This window comes from Acanthopagrus latus, chromosome 21 (assembly GCF_904848185.1).
Source record: "Acanthopagrus latus isolate v.2019 chromosome 21, fAcaLat1.1, whole genome shotgun sequence".
NCBI classification, from domain to species: domain Eukaryota; kingdom Metazoa; phylum Chordata; class Actinopteri; order Spariformes; family Sparidae; genus Acanthopagrus; species Acanthopagrus latus.
Window position 1 is genome coordinate 1,866,633 of NC_051059.1, and position 17,762 is coordinate 1,884,394.

At 41.4% G+C, this 17,762-nt stretch overlaps 1 protein-coding gene across 3 annotated transcripts; it reads right to left on the reverse strand.

Annotated features, from left to right (window-relative positions):
* Window positions 1-144: 144 nt before the first annotated feature.
* Window positions 145-15,916, reverse strand: LOC119011701 (kinesin-associated protein 3-like). Of its 3 annotated transcripts, none has more exons than XR_005072257.1 (21): window positions 15,733-15,916; window positions 14,451-14,582; window positions 14,067-14,224; window positions 13,366-13,427; window positions 13,044-13,185; window positions 11,627-11,726; window positions 11,392-11,516; window positions 11,173-11,271; window positions 9,722-9,900; window positions 8,759-8,921; window positions 7,110-7,210; window positions 6,896-7,004; window positions 6,615-6,727; window positions 6,246-6,411; window positions 5,773-5,898; window positions 5,451-5,549; window positions 5,259-5,344; window positions 4,941-5,097; window positions 4,223-4,307; window positions 2,069-2,293; window positions 145-1,157 (listed from the first exon to the last, which is right to left on the reverse strand). XR_005072257.1 is itself a non-coding variant. In XM_037085032.1 (20 exons), the coding sequence occupies exons 1-20, from the start codon at window positions 15,759-15,761 to the stop codon at window positions 2,191-2,193; spliced, it is 2,334 nt and encodes a 777-aa protein (XP_036940927.1). In that variant the 5' UTR covers window positions 15,762-15,916; the 3' UTR covers window positions 145-2,190. The 3 variants fall into 3 exon arrangements, 1 of the variants encoding a protein (XP_036940927.1); XR_005072256.1 differs by having other exon boundaries at window positions 1,705-2,293; XM_037085032.1 differs by having other exon boundaries at window positions 145-2,293.
* Window positions 15,917-17,762: the final 1,846 nt, after the last annotated feature.

A 17,762-nucleotide genomic window follows, 5' to 3' on the forward strand; every position in this document is an offset into this window, starting at 1 on the left:
AGTATTTGTCAGCCTGAAAATAGACAACATTTTAAAGTAAAAAACTGAAAGCAAACAAAACTGTATTTGTATTAGAAAACTCCACAGGATGTCCACAACATCGTGTAGTTGTGAACACAGTATGATTTTAAAAACAGTCGTAGGTTGTATGAAACGTGAAATCTTTATTTTGTTTTTATTGAAGAACCTGAGGATGAGCAACGAGAGAGATGGAGCATATCTACAGTCCAGTACTTGCTTCGGTTTACAGTGTGTTATTAGGTAGCAGTAAAATGAGCTAAAAAAACAGAAACATATACACAGAGTAACAATAAATTACAATAAAAAAAACATAGCCATGCAAATACTAACTAAATGTGCAAATATGCCTAGAAATAATACAGTATGTAGTTAATTGTCAGTGTCCAGCAAGTTACAGTATGTGACCCTCCTTTTCATATGTAGTCTAGTCAATTGCACAGAATATTATTGTTTTAAGAAAATTAACTATCCTGCTCTGATTCACACGGAAACATGCAGGCATGGAGCTCCTCTGTGGTGTAGCAGTAAGTGCCATGCTAAAGGAAACATCAATGTGTTCCATTAAACAATCTAGTCATAGTCTGTGGCGCTTTTTTAACCTCTAGCAGTTGTAAGTTAGTGCACTAATGTTCTTGCATTAACCCTCCACTCTCTAAGAATATACGGTAAACAATGATACATTAAAAACAGTGGCTACTGCAGGAAACTGGTGTGACTGAAGACTTCCTGACCCAACAGACACATTGAGCCCTCATGGTGCAGGTCTCCGGATGTGCCATGCACAACTGAGGTTTTGCAGAATAATGTCACTGCCCTCTCTTTCCGACTGACATGCACAAAAGAAAAGTTCTCACCCAGTCGCTTAGATTTCCAAATGTGGACGGTTATCAAACAGTGTTGAGCCATGTTTCCAGCAAGCAGTCCAGATCAGCTCGTTACACAGAAAAAAGGGCATTCTTGTGTTTTCAGGGGTCAAACTTGTGAATCCACCAATAGGACTTTCCTTGCAAGTCTGCTGGATTTGTATGATCATGCGAATCCATAACGCCAGGCTTCAAGTAATGCGCTTGTGGCTGAACACACAATAGTTCGATCAGCAGCTGCTGCTAGCTGCTACATGTGTCGGCAGTGATTTCCTGCAGGTAGAGTTGACATGGTTAGTGTGAATGCCTCATTTTAAAAGGATGCTGCACTCAGTGTTGTTTAAGGACAGGAAGAGTATCAGGGGTGTATAGTGGCAGGTCAGTAACATGCTGTCTATCCAGTTGGACAAGGAGGGCTAACTTGTTCTGAACTGACAGACTTTCTACCTCTCTTGTCACTGAATTAAACATAATACTGCTATGGTTCAACATCAGGAAAACATCTACAGTGGTGGCCACACAGAATGACCAGACTCATATGCTACACAAGACTGCAGCGTTTCAAGCCTCAACTTAGAGAAAACGGTCCTTCGGCCGCTTTCACACTGGATTTGGATTTGAGGACTGCAAAGACAGTGAAAAATAAGCAGCGGTTTTCCGGCACCCTCCATCATTGGTCTTGAATTTTACTTTATGCCCATACATCAATGGGGCTTGGGCATTTCAACTAACCTGCCAGTGTGAAAGTACCCCAAGTTACGAGCCACACCACCAACAATGTTCCTATTTTACAGTGACATAAACAGAAGAAACTACGTACATGAAAGTAGTGCACCGATCTTGGCAAACTGGTGGATCTCAAACCATTCAACACTGGGATGTTAGGGACACATTTGACTAATTTGAAGAGATGAATTTAAAGAGGCAAAAAATATTGGAAAGACATGCAAAATGTAGCAACATCAGTCTGTTCACATGCTTTAAATTACTTGCTGACCCACTGGGACCTCATCAGTAAGAAGACTGTAACCAGCAGGCGAGGAAGACTTAACCACTCATCTATTTATCATCATGGTGACTGAATGGAAGTGCACTTTGCTTAATGACTAGTTAAAAGTCTGCAGTGGTAGTGTGTCAATCCTTATCAGTATTTTGTATTCCAGCATTAGTGGTCATTATTTTACCAACAATATCAATGTGATGCCTTTAATCACGATGGATTCCAGCAGTGAAGATTCAGAAGTGGACGTGCATGATGGAGACGGGGAATGGAGCGAAGATGACACTTTATAAACGATGTGTGTGTCTATGAGTACTGATAGAAGGGTTGTTCATCAGGTCTGAAGCCATAGGCAGTAGCCGGTCGTCCAGGTGATGAGCTGGTCTGGTCAAAGACGTCACTGCCATCTCTGGAAAACAGAATCGGTTGAGTTAACAGACGTTTATCACGTAGGAACCCAAACTGACACTGATGAGAGAGCAGGAATAGTGGCTTGTTGTGGTGAAACAAAGCCTCAAAGCCCTGATGAGTCTGCTAGCGGGAGTGGAAGGATATACTATAGAAGCCTCTCAAACTGTGGTCATTATCTGTGGTGTTAATGCAAAGTCCCGTCGTCTGATAAGCTATAATAGAGTTAACAGCTAATGGACTTTATGGAACAAATAGCTGTGCAAGATAATTCAAGATGTATCAAATTTCATATTTCTGATCACTACCATTTCAAAGTAATAAGTTACTTCACATTTTTACTATCGGTGTAGAGTAATACTCTACATGGGGCGGCTGTAGCTCAGAATGTAGAGTGAGTCGTCATGTAATCAAAAGGTTGCTGGCTCCTCCAGCTGCATGTCAAAGTATCCTTGAGCAAGAAACTGAACCCCGAACTGCTCCTGATGAGCGGGGCGCTAGATGTGTGAATCTGACTTGTGTTGTTAAGTGCTTTATAGGACTGCGAGTCCATTTACACTACTTTTGCGTTTCTTTCATCAAAACCACTGCAAATATACCTATTCATTCTAATAATTATAAAATGAATAGGGTTGTTTTGTATATCCTAACTGGGTCTCTACTGACTATAAAAACTTTTACTACTGTTACAGCAATCACAACATTAAAACCACTGAGAGGTGATCATCTTGTTACAAGGCAATGTTCTGCTGGGAGGCCTCGGGTCCTGGGATTCATCTGGACACCACATGACACCCGCCACCCATCTAAACACAGTTGTGGACCAAAGACACCCCCTCAAGGCAGCAGCACTCAGCAGTGACCCCCTGCAGGACAATGCGCCCTGACATACAGCGAAAACTGCTCAGGAACGTCTTGAAGAACACAACGAAGAGCTCAGAGAGTTCACCTGGCCTCCAAATTCCCCAGATCCCATCCGATCAAGCATCTGCGGGATGGGCTTGAACAAGTCTGATCCATGGAGGCCCCACCCCCCCACATACTGGATCCAAAGAAGGATCCACTACAAACTACGGCTCAGCCTATATTCTTTTCTGGTCTGATGCCGATACCAGTTATTAGAAATTGAGGAGACTGAAAAGAGAGATTTAGGAGTAAAAATAAATAAACTAAAACTAAATAATAATAAATGAACTTGAGTCAAGTCGAGTCAAGTAAAATTTACTCAAGTACTGTTCCTCCATTTTTATGATTCCTCTCCACTACATTCATTTAATCAATTTACATTGTGTTAGGAAACTGCATCAGATCCAAAGTAGCACATTTTCAAAGAGTTTATTTGATCAATCTGAAAAATCAATGATACCAATAATTGGAAAATGCCGAATATCGGCCCGATAATCAGTCTCTCCCCACTGCAGACGTCCTCGAGCCAGACACCATGGGACAGCCCAAGAGGTCTTATGACCAAGCCTTGACGGGTCAGGGCTGTTTTGGCTGCACATGTGAAGGCGTTTCATGTTGTGGCTGATCAGTATTTAGTTTATCATCATTTTTCTTATGTTCTGCCTTTAGCTGTGTTTAGAAAACAACTGGACGAGATGCCTCTGACTGCAAAAACTGATAAAACACAATAAGTTCACAATAAATAAATATATTGAGTAGTTTGAACGTAAGGTTATTTAGAATGCGAATACTGGGAGGTTCTAAAATGCTAAAATGCTCAGATAACCGCAGCCTGGCAGTCTGAGCTTTACAACTTACAATCTTTGCCAACAAGATCAATGACCACATTCCCTCCCGATTATTTGGTGTTTGGCAAATCTAAATCAGACCAAATTGTATGTTGCTCTGAAGCTAGTTTCCTTTCACCCGACCATGTTTAAACCCACTGTGAGGCAGCTCATGATTCTGCAGCATATTAACTCACCCTGTGTGGTGCAAGTCTCCATTTTGAGGCTGTAGGTCGCTGAAGAAATCTGGGCTGACTGAGCCGTCTGCTGGGGTGATTCCATCTGAACACACACACGAATGAGGATATAATACAAACACAAGTGATTGCACTTTCTGTTAATCCAAAACCATTATCATCAGTCCTTCCTTAATGTTACTACAGTGGCTTTAAATGAAGGTAATTAAGAAGTTTTCCTCCTCACTCAGTAGGTGCTGCACTAAACTACATCACATCAACACTGCAGCTTCGATTCAGTGGAAGAAAAAAGGTAAATCTGTTCAACACAAAAAACTTAAATGTTATATACAGATAATAAATGAAAAGAATACATTCTCTCCTATGTATTTATGATGTGATCTAGTTTAAAAATATAATTTCCACTAAATAAATATAATTTTGTGGTACTTAGTCAGCATAGTGAGACTACTCGGTCAAAAGACAGCTGGTTCAGAGGACCTTGACAACAATGGTGGGGTCAATGTGGCACACACACACACACACACACACACACACACACACACACACACACACACACACACACACACACACACGCACACACACACACGCACACACACACACCTGCTGCTGACATGTCACTTTTGTTGTTAGTTTTCAAATGATGCTGAAAAGCAAATGGATTGAAACAAGCAGGATAATGTGTTCAGCTTGATCATTCACAACAGAGGATGTGTACCTGCACTATAGAATAGATCAGTCCTGTCGTTGTCATTATCATAGAGATACGGCTCAGCCTCATCGGCTTGGCGACTCTCGACCATGTCCAACCACTGATTGTTATGGAAACGGAACTTCTCTGACTGAATCTTCCTCCCCCACTCATCATCGTACTCCTGGAGGATGAAGAAAACGGTTAAGAAAGTAGAGAACAACCTAAAGTCAGAGACAGGGATGTGTTTCTGTTCTCTATCAAATAAAAAGACTCCTGATGTGTTACTTTTATTACTTCAAGTTGCTCCACATTATGCGTCAGCAATGTGCATGTTCCACTTACGGCAATGATATCGAGAGTGTTGTCACACACTTTTCTGATCTCAGCGTTCTTGTCATGCATCAGATCTATCAGGTAGGCTGGAGCCTCTACAGAGAAGGTTAAAGAAAATGAATCTTCAAGCATGGTAACAGCCACAAACCCCCCACCCCCAAAACTTTGTCTTTCATCTTTTTAGGTCAGACAGAAAGATACGGGTGTCTTTGATGATGACATCTCGTGTAGCTTGGTGAAACACCATCTGATAGAAGACGTAGACAATCTGACACACAAACTCATCGTCTTCCTGTTGGGCTGCAGACAGAAGAGCACATGGAATGCAGGTTAGCATACTGGTCATCACATGCAGTCACATTCAATCAACCTGTGAGCACTATTTGCTTCATTTGCTGCTTAAAAGTATTTACAAATGAACACCTTTTTGTTCAGGTTTCAAGTCTCAGTCAAACCGAGTATATCTATATCTCATGACTGTAATACATGAGGGCATCCACACAGCAACTTGAACACGTGTTACCGTTCAGTAGCTCGATAAGGGCAGGAATAATGCCAGATTTGGCCAACATGGCAGCACAGGCGTCATCCATGGAAACTGTTCCGATCATTATCACCACCTCCAGGATGAGGTCGTCCTCTGCTGAGCCTGAAACACACAAACGATTAAAGAGATGAACCTCACAAGGTTCAACTTTATGAGAGTTAGTGATCCAGACAAGTATTGTAAGTTATGAATGGAGGCTGTTAAACAACACAAGCACTCAAAGGTTATAAGATTCGAGATTTAAACAGACATCTACAAAATAACTCTATAATGACGTGTAGGATCTGATTCTCACACACAATGAATGATATGAAGCACATCTTTGGCAAGGGTGCTGAACATGTGGCTGTTTTTAGAGGATATGTACATATATGCCAATGAAAACATATCTGTGGCTACATCTGTTGGCCTAATACGCTCTAGGTGAATTCTCTTAATGTAATCAGGACCTGGTTTCAGTCTGTCTTTGAGGTAGGGTACCAGGTTGTACTCCTTCAGCACCAACTCCCAGTCCAGATCAGGGATGGTAAGGTTGGCCAGTGTCCCCAGACACTCCAGAACCCACACCTCTTCTTCCTCTGCACGGATCTCAGCTGCCAGGTCGCCAACATAGTCCTGACAGAGACGGACAGAACAGAAGAGATCAGTCACACCACAAGCCACTAAAAGCCTCCAGGAAAGTTAAACACTGCTCCTACTGCTAGCGCTATTAACACATCAATACTTGCACAAAACCTAACCACAGAATTAGTTTGCTTGTAAGTGTTTGGGGAATTTGGCGAGCAGAATGGCCGTTCTGTAGAGTATTAGTAACTCACTATGAACAGCGGTTTGGTTGGTCCGTCATGCTGTGAGATGTTTCTGATCATCTTCATCAAAAGGCAGTCTTTCATCTTCAGAGCTCTCTTCATAAGCATCTTTAACCCATTCCCTTAGACAGACAAAACGGAAATCAGTCAAACAGGAGCGAGTCAAGACTCGACTCAGTAGTCCACCAAAACGGACAGAGAACGAAGGATCTACTCGCGGAAAAATCTAAGTAGTCTGGGGGATTTTACAGAGACAGCAAGACATTTGGCCATTAAGTGTAGCTCATCACCTTCACACATGAGTTGTGCGTTCCTCTTGTTTGCAGCCAGGTTGATACAGATGGAGATGATCTCAGCTTCGATATCCTCCTCACTGTGCTCATACAGCATTTGCATGAGCTAGAAAAAGACACAAACACGATTTCACTTGTGACTTCATAATGAATTCAACAATTCACATTCCTTAAGGTTATTTAAAGTGACTTGAAGTGGATCTGGTCGTACCTGAGGTATGCAGTCAGTGTACACAAACATGCCCTTGAAACGGTCGTCGATGCTGATGTGATACAGGATCCGCATGGCTACCTGACGGTTGTTCTCATCGCCTGCGTCACAACGAAGAGAAAAGAAATTCCAGTCAAACTATTCTTAAACAAATCCAACTGGCACAACTGGAGTTGGAGAAATAAACACTAGAGTCTTGGGAGATCTGGAGACTTTGATGAAGCCATTTCATGGGTTTTTGTTTTATTTGGTTTTTAAAAGTTTTTTCAGTCCATACCAAAATGGTGGTTTTGACGAGCGTCACCATCCATAGAGACTCAACTGCAAAAGCTAGAAACAACCTGCTCATAACAACCCGGGCACTGCCAACAGAGTGGTTGCCTAATATAGCTGCTCCCCTCTCCCCTTTCTTATTTAGATTTCCTAAAAACTTTAACTTCGTAGCACTTTAGGGAGTTCAGTTTAAGTTTAGGGAAATTACTTAGTTTAAAAACCAAGACTACTGAGGAGTAATGATGTCATGACAGGCAGAGAACCACAACAAAGACTCACATGAGTACTGGGATCAGCCATCAGCATCTCTGAAGGAGATCCCGGTGGAGTCAATGATAAGGAGGCCAGCAGACAAGGCATCCTACAGCTCCCCTCCATAAGTGCAGAATTTAACCATTTTAATATCTCAAAGATACTGACCAACTCCACCCAGTATGCGGCCTGTAACACTGGAAGGGACGAACGACTGCTTCTTTAATCAGTGAAAATCTTTCGTTTAGTATCCCATGGATAAGTCAGAACATGCCACATTTTAGTTGGTCCATGGTCATGTTAATGCCTCCCTCAGCCCCTGATGTGTGAGGTTCTTTGCTCTAGACCAGCAAAGTATTAGTGCCCTCCACAGGAAAGGACAGAGCAAGCTATTCTTTCTGAAAAGGCCCAGATTCTTCCATGCGTGCACCAAGGTGCTACAGATTTTCTACCAGTCTGTGATGGCCTTTGTCACCTTCTTTGCTGTGTTACGCTGGGGACGTATGGCACAAACAAACTGCATTAGCTGGTCAGGAAGGCCAGCAGCTCTGTGGTAGTGATGGAACTGAACAGTGGGGAGGCAGCAGCTGAGAAGAGGATGGGAGGAAAGCTGAAAGCTATCATGGACTGTCTCACTCATCCTCGTCCTTTCATCCTGCACAACACTGCAGCCCCCAGCACCTCCCAATCCACTAAGACTCATATCATGTACCACTTTTAGTTAATGACGGATCCTGCAGTACGTACAAACAGCCTGTCTGAGTGTAAACTCTGAATTTTTAGCACAGGAATGTGTTGCACATTGCAGAGGTATATGCACACAAATTAATTAATTTACACTTTATCTATTTTTTAGTATAGAGTATAGATTTATTTTATTCTATTCTACATTTTTCATAACTTGCCCTGCTGCTTTTTGTATTGTATTTGTATTACTTGTGACAAATTTAAATTTCTCCTGCAGGAGATGAATGAATGTACATCTTATCTTATACTTCCAAGCTCTTTAGAGGTAGTTACTCATCACATAGCTTCTGTACTGTAAATAAAACTTAATGTGCTGTAGATGCGATACACAGGGTACAGGGTAAAATGTATGCTATTATGTCAGTGTGTACAGTTACCCAACAGAGCAGTCAGTTTAGGCAACAGTCCAACTTCCACCATCTTGGCTCTAAGTCCAGAGTCAAAGGAGAGATTGAGCAGCAGACGTAGTGTCAGATTCAACAGGTCTTCATGGTCACAGGGAACCAGGCGAGCCAACTGTTCAACAGTATCCACCTCAGCCTGCCAGTCACAGTCACAGACACAGACACAGACACAGACACAGACACAGACACAGACAAGATCAAACTAATGACGCTGAAACTCTGTCATTACAGCAGAAAGGAACACAACATTTTGAATAAGAACCAACAGACAGGACATATTTTCAATCAAAGTATATACACACTACATTACTTGGACTAATAATACAACTCCCTTTCAGCTCTGAAACTCAGTCGTGATCACCCATGCTCTTAATGACCCTGTAAGGACACTCCCACTCAGGGTTTAAGGAGAGCTGCTTCTTGTGCATGTTGCCAAATAGGAAGGTCCTAGAATTGACGCTTGTGTAGCTCCTGAGTGAGATTCACAAATGTTGATCATCTATTACAGATGGTGGATAAAGGAAATTATCAAACATTGTTATGACACACACAAATGCATCCAATTCACAACCTGGAAAAGACAGAATAAGAACATGTTTGGTATTCTGATTCGATTAATTACTTGGTAAATTATCATGATTGATTCTAAAAACTGATTAATTTACTGTTGTAGCATTGATGATTCTCATTTTCTCTTCATTTTTTTAACTGAATTCAATTTGTCATTTAAGCTTTATATCATGAGAAAATGCTTTCTGTTACTTGGATTATGATTTCATAAGTCACTCATTATTTGTAGACTCATGACTTGGAGTGACAGTGTTGGAAATGATTAGAAAATTGTAAATAAAAAGATATTTTAGGTTCTTCTGTCCCTCCTGGCACTATTCATTTAGTCCAACAGGATGAATTCTTAAGTCCATCTCTTCCCCTCACCATGTCATTCTTGTTCTCCAGGAAGATGGAAAGTTTTTTGAGGAATGAAACCACCAGGACCAGCAGCTCCTCGTCATCGCGTTCAAGAACTTTGACCAGCAGACCAACAATGTTTTTATTCCTCATCTTCAGCTCCGTTCTTGTGTCCTCAGCAAGGTTCAACAGGAGGTATAGAGAGACTGGGAGAAATTGAAAGAGATCAATAGAACATTTTAAAATGAGGAGGAAGAAGCTGAGTGGAAGACATTTAAAAACAACGAGCTGGTGCATGGCTGTGACTAGCAGTCAGAGGAGCAGCTGCAAACACTCTTCTTCACTGCTGTATTATCACATTTCCTAGGGTGGTTAGGGTCCAGTCCAAACAACAACATTTTACTAAGAAACACAGGAGAGCTGAGATACTCACTGTTTTTCCCTTTATAACTGTTTTCCCTTCCTTTATATAGTGATGTTGATAGTGATAAGTTTTTTGATATTGTTAGCACCCGGGACCCGAAGGTCATTTATGAGGGTTCAAGGGAAATTAATGGGTCCCCAATAAAATTTATGATTTCTGACACTGTAGTGTTAAACTCATGTTGGATGTTATATGATTATAATCATGGTTAGATTCATGTATGTTGTAAATCTATCTGTAAATTAAACAAGAAAAGTACAATAATAATGATGGATTTGTCTTTTTTAAAACCAAAAGTATGGGGCCACAGTGTTTTGAGATATGCACACAGTGCACAGATGGTCAGTAATGGTGACCAGCAGATTCTTTTTTTGTCTTGCAAGTTTCCTTTTGTAATCATTTCAATATGGATTTGTTGTTCACAGCATTATCAGGCATAAAATACGGTTAAGTTATTAGTCTAAATAGACAAAAATACAAAGTAAAGTCATTTTTTACATTTAAATGGGCAAAAAAAAGGGAATTATAAATAGAATTTACAAATTAAATATTGATCCATCAACAAATAGTGCAAAAACAACATAAAACAGTCAATAGGGACATCATTTAAAAATACATTAATGAACTTATAAATACATTTAATACAACTCTTTGTTGAAAGATGAATACATTAATTTATAAAGTAATCTATTAATGCATATTTTGTATTCTACAATTATCAATTGCTTTATTATTATTTCCATGACACTTGCGGTCCTCCATAAATAAAGTCCCAACAGCAACCAAATTCATTTCTTGTATGTATTCATTTTAATTGAGTAGGATCTCCATATTGATTAAACTCTGAGTATCTTTGGTCTACACAAACTGTGCTTTAGTAAGCAGAGATTAGTTTTTGGTGGTACAACAGAGCTCTACCTGATTTGAAATCTGGACTAACATATTTTAAACCTAGTTTAACTAAACTTCAATTAGAGTTTATTTTAGATTGATTTAGTCCTTGTGGATGCAACCAAACTCACTTTCTGACAGAAGTTCTTGGTTTAGTACCTACCTCTGAGCAGCTGCTCCTGTTTAGCTAAAAGGCCTTGGTATTTTCTCAAAGCTTTATCCTGGTCTCTTCTTAGTGATCCGTTCTCTGGCGCAGACTCACGTACACAACAGTGTCAAGGAACACATTTGTACACACACATACAAAATAAGTCAGGTAAACCATGAAATGAGTGGAAAAACTGACAGCTCAAACAAAAGAAGCGAATGAGACAAAGGATATAAGCCTTGGTTTTCTTGCGTAGCTCCTCACGCCACACATCGTGTCTCTTCAGTTCATGTTCCACCACGCTCATACACAGCGCACCTATTTTATAATGACTCACCACTCCGTGAAACTGGGAGAAACTGGAGGAGAAGAGAAGAGATCATCTCGTAAATGGGTGAAGTAGAACAGAATATATACTTAAGGAGTGTGTGTGTGTGTGTGTGTGTGTGTGTGCGTGTGTGTGTGTTACCTAGAGAAGCAGAAGAAGATGTAAATGATGATGGTAGCCAGCTCTACACTCTGTTTCCAGTCCTCCCTCAATACTCTGGCAAGAGCACCAAGAGCTGCCTCTGCACACAGAGACACACACCATTGCCATAACTTCAAGTACAGTGATGTGTTCCTAGCCATGAGTTAAAACAACCATATCTAAATGTGAATATAGTAAAAGAGTTAGTCGAGAACTTGAGTACTTTGATTTTACTTGGGGGTCTCTATCAAAAGAGCTGCTGCTCAGCTGTTCTGAGCCAGCCAGCTTCTGGAGGAGGGAGTCGGGTGCAGAGCTGTCTGAATCTGGAGGAGTAAACGCGCAGAATCGCAGTGTTTCCTGCTCTGATGGGAGGGGAAGAGGGCTCAGTGATTGATTTGTTTAAGTTTTGGGATTAAAAAGGGGATTTATCTTCACTCCCATTGATCAACCTGACTGCAGCAGTGACCTGCAGAGGTGACCTCCACTGACAGTTGTTTGAGTTCTGAAATGATGACTGCAACTGGAGGGGAAACGCACTCTCCTACACAAACATAATGCCACAGACAGGAGAGCAGAAAATGTGAGCGATATCCGAGTCTCTGGTAAGTGCAAGGAGTGAGAGGTTGACCTGAATTTAGACACACACACCTTCAGTGTGTGCTCGCTAGCTTACAGCTGAGGTACAGTAATGTAATCTGGCTGTTTGGGGTGAATAAAACACTTTCATGAGTACCGTGAATAAACACAAATGATCCTGTTCTCACTCAGTTTTTTTTTAACATATTATCTTTAACAATCTTTTACATCCAGGGTTTCTATATGGACTTCTGTTGATGTTTTTATATTTATGATGATATTTATGTGTGTTACCACCAGCTTCATCCCAGTGAACACACTGAGTATCAAAGGTATAAAAGTAACGATAAATCATTATTGATTTATTCATGGCGTAACATTTACTGGAAAATATGTGTTGCATTTTCACTTTCTCTTTTTTTTTTTAATGTTACTGTAGTACACCACTATAATCCCATCACTATATCGTGTTGGCCTTCACTCCCATTTAGTCTGAATACTGGAATTTCTGAAAGACGAGTCTCTCAAAATTTGTGCTTCACGTGAGAATCAAACATGAAATGAAGAAACATTTTATCCTCGATTTAGCAACGTGCAAATATCAGAATATTTCAAGAACCTTGAAACAATGTTTCTATAAACTGGAATAAATGTGTGAAATAAGATAACTACAATACAAAATACAGAAAGTGGAGTAAGAACGTCAAAGACGGGAAGAGAATATGGTGTTAACTATTGCATAGAAAGCTTTTCCATCTGCACCTGTGAATACCTCGGGTGCTCAGGGATTGGTCTTATGTCTCAAGCTTGAACGGAACTAAAAGAAGAAAAAAAAGCAAACCGTTGTGTAACAGCTCCTCCAGGTTATCAGGGTTGCGTGCGAGCTGCAGAATCAGAGCAGAGCCTCTGATCTTCTCTGGGATCCCTTCATAGAGCAGCTCAACATACTCATCCACTTTGGTGATGCTGGCTTCCTCATTTAACTACAGAGACAGAAATGAACACAGACACATTTGCCAACTGTTACTGACTAATTAAAAGATGTGACACAAAGTCAATCTGAGATTTGAAGCTTTTGGGTTTTAGTCCTTCAGCAGCCATATGGATGATGAAGTTAAATACATAAATGAATGAGAAATAGTAGATAGTTGCATTATTGTTACCTCCATTCCATCAAACGGGGTCAGCTCTCTGGGTTTCACTGTTCTTTTCTCTTTCTTCTCCACTAATGACACAAAAACACAAAACAGCTCAACATGAACACACTACAGTATGTAGGAACACTGCACGTCCTTCACAACATTAAGGTGATCTCTTGATGTTTTATGATTTTAATAGATGCAGCACTTGTTTGCATTCAGTATCTTGTAGTGGAAGTCAATGAAACAGGAACTATGTAACTAATTATTGTACTAGTCACACTGATGTAACACTCCCGAAATTTGAGGTACAATGAACCAACAGCTGACTGATCAATTAGTTGATCAAAAGGAAATTGTTGCCAACTATTCCAATGACTCGTTAATCGTGAAAGTCCTTTTTAACAAGAGAAAAAAAGTCAAACATTTCCTGGTAGCAGCCTATCAAATGTGAAAATCTTTTGATCTCTGTGCCACTTATAATAGTAAATTAAGAGTCCTGACAAAAGAAGCAATCTAAAGACATCACTGCAAAACTGGGATCAGCATTTTCGAGACGTTTTATGCATTAAACAAATAAAGCTTCATGTGTACAAGGTTAATGATTTAGTCAAGGCGTGGTGCCAGACTACATGAGGTTCCATTTATGAAACACATTTTGCTGATAAAAATCTGGAGATGACTTGAATAGACAGCACTGGTATATTAAAGGTGATGGGACTGACTTTTGCCCTCCACTGGTGACGACTTCCTGTTCTGCAGGTAGTAAAGGAGCTGCTCCACCTGAGGTAAACGGGAAGAGGGGATGAGCTTACACTCCTCCACAACTTTCTTGGCCAAAGCGCCCACATCTGTACTGGGAGAGAGACTTTTCACACGGATACTGGAGGGAGAACCAGAGGACAAAGAGAAGGGTGAGATGTACGGCAGCAACATGGTGGGGATTTCAAGGATCAGTCTACTTTAATGAATAAAATACAAAAGAACAGAAAATAAATGAGGAGGAGGAGAGAAATCAGACAATCAAATGAAACCATGAAAAAAGTTTTAACGATCTCTTTAATCATTCCATTTTAACAAAATAAATAAATAAATAAGAGTGCACTCACATCTTTTGTCCCTCCTTGCGTTCGCCCAGCATATGACCTCCGCCCTCTCCCAGTATGGAGGCCTCCACCTCATAGTGGACCACAAGGGCCTTCTCTGTGGGATGGACATCTAAACTGCCCGCAGTCACTTTCCTTTGGGTGTGGATGAACAAAAAGTTAATCAATCAATAGCTAAAATATTTCATCTTTGTTCAACAACTTTGTAAAACGCCTCTGAATTAGCAGGGTGCTTCAATGAACATGACTCTGGCCCTTTACCTTTCCCACGTGTTAAACACAATATTATGTCACATCTCTGTCACAGAATAGTGGTTAACAGTTTCCTCATACTGAGTGATGCACAGCAGGGCGCAGATACATGACGGCCGGTTCTTTGTTATCGCGATAACAGCTCATCATGCATCCAGCCACCAAAACAAAGCTGCCTCACTCAGACAGGAGGACACACCCAGGCGGCTGGGAGTGCTAGCTAAAGGGCTAATGTTCCCACAGGGGGCTGAATGAGACAGGTTAGCTCCACTCACAGAGCAGACTACCACACGGTGAACACGTTCAACAGAGGAACAGCTAGTTAGCAGGGCGGGTTTATCGGTCACCGCCTCAGTGAACTGTGGCTTCCTCGCTAGCTGTAACCCAGATATCCCAGCCAGCCCCCTTCACTGAGAGGACGGGATGACAAACTCCTGGTCATCATTTTGTCGATGAACTGGCGTTGTGTTCACCGACGAGACGACGGATGATAAATTAAATAAATAAATATTCAAATACAACGCCTTGGTCATGATTTTGATGGTCTTGTGGCATTAAGGAAATATCCCGGCTGGGAACTGATTGACACTGATCAGCTGGTTACTTTCTGTTAGTTAGCTCTATCGTCCATGAAGAGATCTGGCAGCAGTCGCGCTACTCGTCTAATGTGACAATATGTCACGAATACAATATGCTGAACGGGCTGGTGGATTAACAAAGCTTTGTGGGACAGCTGGTACTCGTTTCTCCTGGACAAGAAACATTACATTTGCCCGTAGTTTGACCGGTATTAACAAGTGTGAGCTACTCAGACTCCATCGTCGCATCAGGACTCAGGTCTCATCTAAACCAGGCGCTTGTTCAACACACGCTATGTAGTTGGAGCTTTGAATGAAGCACGGATACCATGCTTTAATTAACACTATCCTAACGTGCAAGAGCTGCTGTGACACTGACAAGCTACCGCTCCTGAGTCCTATATTTTATTGAACCCAGTAAACGTTACTGTCGTGTTAGCTTGGATGCGTCCTACCGTTTGAGGTAGCGCGCGTCATCCTGCATCTTCTTCAAATCGTTTCTGTCAGATTTTAATAGAATTCAGAAGCCTGGTTGCATTGAACCGATCCCTCAAATCACGACCATGGAAATCCGTGAACTGATAGCTAGCACCCCTGTCTAAACATCAAAGGACATGGACTACAAATATGGAGCTCTTCTTTTGGTTTGATGGCGGGTGGCAACTAGCGTTTAAGGCGCAGTAGCGCCACCTGCTGTGCTGGAGTGTAAGGCCACAGAGCGCTGTGTATGTTCAGCACCGGGCCTGGTTTGATTAACCTAACATAAAAGTTAGAGGGCTTTGTTTGTATGCTATGTTTTAATCATAGGTGATACATGCCAACAGAGGGGTAAGTGTCTATTAAAGATTATGTTTGACAATAATAACTGCAACATTTTAAACTATCTGCATGCACTGGGCCGGAGACGGACAGGGTGTGAAGTTCCCAAAAGGTGTTTTGTGCATATATCCAAGAACTGAACGACCCGGAACGACTACACTTGTTTCACTGTTGAAGGGATTAAAACACACGAGTGAAAACCAAACCATGGTTCACCCACTGCTACGTTCCATGCAAAGAAATGACCTGTATGTCAGTATATGTCTATCACTTGGCTTTGGTTTAAAACCCTGGTGTTGTTAAATAACCTGGTGTTGGTGTGAGTATTTCTTTCATGTCTGTAATTTCACTGGTACCTAAGTATGCATTACATCACGTGTCGGAGCCAAACATGTTATTGCAATGATCCTGAAATTGATTGTAGTTCACTGTTTGAACATTAGGTCTCACTGTAGTACCAGGCTATGGGCTCAGGTGTGATGGTAGTAAAGACACTGTTGACGTGTTTGACCCCAGTAGGGCAGAGGGTTTTTGAGCACTGCAGCTCTGAAATGCTGTGAGCCCAGTGTTTGGAATTTGATGGAAACTGGAAATGGATATTGTTTACATATATGCACCGTCAAAGAAATAAAATGATATGCAGCAAATGAAGAACAGCCTATGGATTCTGAGGAGCAGAGTGCAGCAGTAATTACCAAAGCGCGGGCCGTGGCTCCTTCGTGGGCTGTCAAAGCAGACCGGGTGGGCCTGGTGTCAGCTTGCACTGTTGGGCGGCACAGCAGGAAACACAATTCTACAACAAAAACATTATCTGACTAGGGAACAGACTTCTATACATCAGAGCGTGTCTCATATAACGAGGAATTGTAAGTGTATGTATTGAACGAATTTACAAATTGTCCATCGATGGATTACTAATTTGTACAGTATTGCTTTGGGCCCACCTTCACATAGAGATGTTGCGTTTTTCAAAAAACAAGTAGGGAAATACTTCAGCTCAGGCTTGGGTGTTGATCAGAGCTGTGATTTAAAGTTGTTTTAATTTGGGAATGGCTGTACAGTAATCAAACTGAAAACAAAGCCCACCAACCAGGTCGCTTCTGGATTAGATGTCTCAGTGGCCAGAGGTGAAAGGCTAGCTTCTACAATATCTGTCGAAAACCCAACATCACTTGGAATTTTGTGTGTAAACTTCGGCAGATTCGGTACATTATGGAGGCAACGCGGGAGGACACGGAGAGCTGCTGGGAGCTGTTTGGAGTTCTGCTGCCATTCGGAGGAAGTCTGCAGTCATCCATGGGTGGAAAGGCAGAGGAGCTACAGTGCTAATAATTAAGCTGGCTGTGGAGCAGTGTACCATCTGATCATTGCAAGGTGCCCAACACAAGGAGGCATGCGAAGTGTGCTACATAGTGCTACACGTTTTAATGGCCATTTAAAATGCGTACACACATAACTGGGCACTAACCTGATGCATTTGTTGCCGATGCTTACAAATAATAGACTTTGCATTGCAGCAAACTATTAACGAGTACACAGTGACAGAAGTAATTACCAAGACTGGTGTGCAAACTGCTGACTAACCCAGCAGAGTCAGTACCTTTGTTGACCCAACAGAGGTTCATGCATGCATTTTGCTGCCATGTGATGAAAAAAAAAGAACAAA

Coding starts and splice junctions, on each gene's coding strand:
- LOC119011701 (XM_037085032.1), bottom strand. CDS start 15,761: ATGCAGGATGACGCGCGCTACCTCAAACG. Junction 14,225..14,450: donor CGCAAGGAGGGACAAAAGAT/GTGAGTGCACTC, acceptor TTCTCCCTCCAG/TATCCGTGTGAAAAGTCTCT. Junction 11,517..11,626: donor ATCTTCTTCTGCTTCTCTAG/GTAACACACACA, acceptor CTTCTCCTCCAG/TTTCTCCCAGTTTCACGGAG.